Raw genomic sequence first — 6,000 nt, forward strand, 5'->3', positions numbered from 1 at the left:
TCCGGGATCGCAGTTCACGGATATCACGGATTGGGTCGATGGTCGACGAGTCGATCGGAGCAATTTTCTGTCGGCCCTGCCACCTGTCAACCGGATGTCACGCCAACTAGCCGAGCCAGGCCTGGGGGTGCAAACTGCAAAACGGTGCCGCGCCAATACAACCAATGAATGGCTTTGTCGTGTCCCGCCGTTCCGTTCGTATAATTTTCCGAACCATTTGACGTGCAAAATGCCAAAACATCTGTGATTAGGGGGGTTCATGGCCAGTGAACCATCGGTTCCGGTAGATCCGGTTCCGGCTGCCGGTTGGTTGCCGGTGTACGTCGTCGTGTGGAGGAATGAATGGAATGCCAATGGAGCACTGCACAGTGCACTGCACTTGCAATGAATCGGAAAACGGCACGACTTCATATTTCAATTTTTGATTGGTCGTTTACAAGGAAAAACGGAAAAGCGGTTCGGTATCCGGTCCGTAGCTAATTAAGCGCTCGGAATTTGATTTTGAGGAAGAAAGAAATGTGAAAAATTTCTTCGAATGGAGTGAAATAGAAGAATACTCGAATCTGTTATGAGCAAAATTCTTTCTACAAGATGTTTCATTAACGATACATGATTTCATTTGGTTATAAAAAAACGACTGAATATTTTGTAATGGTTGAACATTTATTTGAAAGGTTCAATCCTTCCATTTATTTGTGAAAAAAATTTTGGTCAAATGTTTACCACTATTGGTTGGGCAGTAGCTCATTCGTTCGACCTATTTTTGAATCATTCTTCGATTGTATCCGGTCCTATTTCGTCAATAGCAACTTGTGTGAGTTTTCCGAACCACAATACTGCTTATTAACATAGCCACAGAGGTGGAAATGATCTTCAATGAAATGTGCTTTTGACGAATAATTTGGCGACCTAACACACGGTTCAATAAGTCCCGGGACTTTTTTTCATTTATTTCATAGTTTTTCATAGTTTTCATTTCAAACATTTCAAAGTTAGTCCCGGGACTTATTGAACTATGTGTTACCACTTTGGAAATATTTTTTTCATATTTCCTAATTTTCTGCAACAGAAATTATATTTTATACATAAATGTCATGAATGAACCCGTCAAACAAATGTTCAACTATTAAAAAATATTCAGCCGTTTTTTATAACCAAAGGAAACCATGTATCGTTAATGAAACACCCTGTGTTTACGTTCTTTTGTGGGTAATTTTTCAAACCTTGAGTTTTCGGTAATCTTATTTACAATTCAATTGTTCGTTTGATCATTTTCTCTCCAGATTTATCATCATTACTGTTACCTTCCTCACAAGCGGCTCCGACAAAGCTTTTTAGGACAAAAAAAGACACGCTTCTCAAGCCTCTCAAAAGCAATCCGTTTCTCGTCCGTAGTTCGAACAAGATCCTGCGGGTCGTCGAACTGTGTGCGTCGACTGCCCATAAATCCATCCATTCATTTGCAATAAAGAAAGTAAATGGCACCAAAGCACACCTACCACGAAAAGCCGACATTTTTCCGTGAGAGTATACGAATTTCGTCACCGTCGACGGCGGTGGCGTCTTCGGAGATCGCAATCTACACTTTCCTTTCCACAGCTCCGGTGGCTCCGTCGTTCGGGGCCATAAATAATTTCCATATATTCCACCGATGGTTTATGATTATTAGCCCCATTTATCATGCGAAGCACCCGGCCGGAAGGCGCGGTTTTGGAAAAGCTACGGCCACTGGCACCCGGTTCCCGGTTTATCGGCGGTGTGCAAGCTTTTCCTATTTTTCGCCGTTCGCTCCGCCGACATGTCGAAGATGTTACGGCTTCCTAAGGCTGTTACTTATTGTTGAGCCCCAATTTATTGGCGATTGTTTTGAGGGTTAACACCGTGCAGACAACCAATCGTGAGTCCTAATCTCGGTCACTCCACCATCGGGGTGGTTGAAATGAAAACGAGTGAAAGTAACCATCAGTTTGGTACGCGACACGCCGATCTGACGGCCCTTGGGTGCCCATTAATCAATAGAGGGAGATCCGGGATTCTATTCTCAATCCACACACCAACCAGTGTCTTGGGGGTTGCTTTCGGCACAGCGGCTCGGTGCCCTGAAGCGCCCTTTATCGGGTGGCACGTTAAATAGTCCACGAAAGATGAACTAAATTTTCCCGAGACACCATAAATCGTAGATTCGCGGAAAGTCGAATCACTGCGGGAAGATTTCAGCGCCGGTGACGGTACCACAGGACCACCGCAGTCGAGCGCCATCTCGGGATAATGTTGGCTTCTTAAAGCAAGTACGACAGCTTAAAGGGAGCTCTAGGGACAAAACCCTGAATAAGGATAGTCAAGTGACGTCTTAAGTAAGCCTTCCCGTTGCCCGCCAGCGCATAATAGACACCCCAAAAACTTACACTTCCAAGGCGTGTCTTCTGCTTGGTCGCCTGCTGAGCGGGTTTCGAACTTAAACTAGACCTAGAGCGCCTCCGTGACTCCGCAACTCCACGGGCGGATGGTTCACTAACTTTCACTAGAAGACAGCACATTGTTGCCTTTACTTTCGCATCATTGGAATGGAATTTCTTGGGGTTGTGGTCTTTTGTTTTTATTTTTCCACCAGAGCCAACCGAACCGAGATCGACCAAGGTCTGCGTGAAGCGGTGAACGGCCCGAAAGTAATTTAATTTTCCAGCATAATTGCGAGTTTTCTTACGCCGGACCGATCGAGGCCGAGACGCCGTGGGCAATCGTTTGCATGTTGTGTTATACAAAAGAGTTTAAACAACCTGGCCGCGGTCGTCGCCGCTCCGATTCAAAAGCTCATTAAAAAGCTAAATCAATTGACTGGGAGTTGGCGGGAGACAGCGAGTTTCCGTATCAATGTTGAAGTTATAGCAAAATGATCAAAACCGAGCCGAAGTCGATACACGGCTTTGCATGGTTGTGGTTTGGTGGCCTACCGAATTCCTGCGAAAGCAGACGAATTGTTTCATTATTTTTTTCATCCTTTATTTATGTGGCGGTCTACACCTCGGTGGGCGTCATTGTGAACGAGCGGACCAGCATGAGGCACGAACTAGGCGCATAACTTTCGTCCGCAACACCATAAACGTCGCGCGAATCTCTAGAAGTCAGCTAGCGAAGCTATTCCGCTGGAAGGCGAAAGCTGCCCTAAAGTATCGATAAAGTTTGATCTCGTTTCAACCTCTTTGGAGTTCGGAGTGACTCGTCCGGGTTTTATTAGTCTGAGCCCGGCTTCGATCGCATCACACGCTCTAGGCTTCCTTCTAGCGTTTGTTTGCCCAAGCATCGGTAAGCCTGTCGGGTTGTTAGCGAAAACCTCCCCCCCAGTAGACTGACGCTGGTACTTAGTGACCGAACTCTTCACCTAGCTGTCAGAATCCAAACGTCAAACGGGTGAGCGCAATGCGAAACACGTCCACCGAGCGCAGCGCAGGGCGAGAGATGTTTTAAATTTACATAAAAATTCCTTTACATGCAAAGTGCCCCCGAGCATATTTGTATACAAGGAAACGGGCCAAAGCTGGGCCATGGCCGGGATCGGCGTGTGGGTTGTTAACATTCACCTATCGTCGGCTATATCACAAAACAACAATCACGATAAGACCCCCAATCAGTCTGCCCCGGAGTGGCTGACGGGAAAATGGTTCGTCGGGCACGATGAGTATCTCCGCAATGAATATTTTCCGCCTTTCTTTTACGTTTTTTTTTCGGGAATAGACCGCAGGGTCGGAATATGCACTTCTTGCGAAAGACAGATGGAAGGCGAAAAATCATTGTCCTGTAAGCGAATACCTTAATTTGATTTGTAACACGATAGCCCGGTAAAGACGCGGTCTTATCGTAGTTAGTTGTGTTAAATTAAAGAATTATCATACAAATTCATAACTTTCTGTGATAAACTCCACAATTTTGTAGCCTAAAGCTGTTTCTGTTTCGAGTCGAGCAGCGACACCACTGTTACAGAGCTGGCCAGAAATATGGCCAGCACTTGATGTGGCCGTTGCTGTTGGATGAATAAAAAATGATGATTCCCGGGGCGAGAAGGAAGGACCTCACATAGTAACCGTCAGAGTAACCGTCTTACGGTCCGAGGCGTCACGGGACCGTTCGTCTATTGCTTCCCATTTCCAGTTCCGGCATCAGTGGGCAAACTTTTGCCACGCGAAGCATAACCAGCGCCAGCGCTACGTTTCGTGCAAAAGGAATCGTAAAAAAAATCAACCAAAAATGTGTTCGTGAGGCCACGTGTCCCGTGACAGCGACCCCACGGTACGCGGTGGTACTGACAGTGACGATGACGATGAAGACGCTGAAGCTGACGCTTGTGCTACATCCAAATTGGACAAGATGGTCCGCGAACCGGGTATACGGGGGCCCTCGTGGAAAATCATCAACCTTCTACTGATCGGTGTTTATGGTATATTTGAGTTTTTCTTGGCCGAGACCAAGAAAAAAAAAGGCGAGTACAGAAGGCATACATTTTGATTTTCGCCACCGAAATGGATCCTGCCATCTCATCGTTTCGTTTCTGGCGATGAGGTGATAAGACCGACGGGTGCTACGAATTTGTCCATCAACCGGGGGGTGGCGGGGTTTGGTTGTTTTCCATAAAAAGTTGCTTTTCGGGATACGCTGGGTGGTGGGTTTTGAATTCCCGTTCCAGACCGACCGACCAGAATCGTACGCTGATGGCGACTTATTAAATTATGGACCATTTCGACCGGGTAGGTTTGCCATATGCAGTGCGGTGTGATTATGATCACCTCCAGGGACGAAACGGGAGACTTACCGATTACGGTCGCGAGGATGACGATTCCCAGCACGACGGCGGTGGCGATCACGCGTATCAGATAGATCGTCGTCTCGCTGGCGATTGCATCCTCGTCGTCGGATGGCGACAGGGACGTCCCGTTGGGGTAGTACCGACCGGTGGTGTTGTTGGCGCCCCCGGCGGCACCGTAATTGAGCAAAAAGCAGTTGGTACAGTTCAGCAGCGCCATCAGCTCGTCCTCCTCGAGCAGATCGGGCAACGACAGGGCGACTCCACGCGGCATAAGCGACGATGCGCCCAGGGTGGAGTTGCTCGAGCCGCCGTCCTCGCCATAGTCCTCGTCCAGGGCTGAACTGTAGTTACCGAGAAGTGTCCGGGTGAGGTTCTGGACCGTCGCTGTGACCGCGTCAACGGAGGGTGCGAGCGTTGCAAGCGGCGAGCGGTCTCCTGGGAACGGTGCCGACGGGACATCGTGTGCAGCTAGCGACAGTTGATCGACCACCACGTCGCCCGTTGTCGCCGCCGCTCCTGATGACGTGTACGTTTCGGCGTAGGATGCATTTCCGAGGGTGCTGGGTGGCCCGGTCGTCCCGGTGGACCAGGTAGCTGTTGTCGAAGGTAGCGCGCTGTAGGAGGTGACCGGAGGTCCACTGGAGGGGGTGGTGGCAGGGGGGAACTCGTACGTCACTCGGGATGCCGGGCTGGCGGTGCCTCGTGACCTGGGCAACAAGGCGGTCCAAGCAAATGATTCATTCGTTGGGCGTCCACCGTCCATCAGGGCCATGTTAGTTTGTCATTGACGTTCGGCCTGACGCGCCACGTAACCGTTGTTCACTATTGTTTCACTTGCGCGAGCGGACTCATCGGATGAGTCCCCACACGCCGGAGGCCAATCACTCTGCACTGGTCCCGGCCCTTGTTTTCCGTTACGTGTGTTAAATTGAATTACTTTTCTTCCATCTTTTTTCTGGGGTTTCGCTTATTTCACAACACTCAGCCGATCGTTTTCAGAATTCCGACACAGACGCGTGCACGCACACAAACGTGATTCACATTTTCACGGGTGTCTTCACACGGCCCCGGACCATAGTGTCACTTCGAGTGAGTTTCCCACGGTTCCGGCTTCCGGCTGACATCGTGTGTCAGGGCAGGGCTCGATAAACCATCGCCACCGCCACGTTAAGCGGATTCGAATCGAATCATGCTCAAATGGC

At 49.0% G+C, this 6,000-nt stretch overlaps 1 protein-coding gene across 1 annotated transcript in view; it reads right to left on the minus strand.

Moving 5' to 3' along the window:
• Positions 1-5,570, minus strand: part of LOC131215093 (5-hydroxytryptamine receptor-like) — a 35,126-nt gene extending 29,556 nt beyond the window's left edge. The window contains exon 1 of the mRNA XM_058209471.1: positions 4,805-5,570. Coding sequence (XP_058065454.1) covers positions 4,805-5,570 — 766 coding nt within the window. The remainder of the gene's footprint in view (positions 1-4,804) is intronic.
• Between the last annotated feature and the right edge of the window lie 430 nt (positions 5,571-6,000).

The sequence above is a fragment of the Anopheles bellator genome, chromosome 1 (genome assembly GCF_943735745.2).
Source record: "Anopheles bellator chromosome 1, idAnoBellAS_SP24_06.2, whole genome shotgun sequence".
NCBI lineage: Eukaryota > Metazoa > Arthropoda > Insecta > Diptera > Culicidae > Anopheles > Anopheles bellator.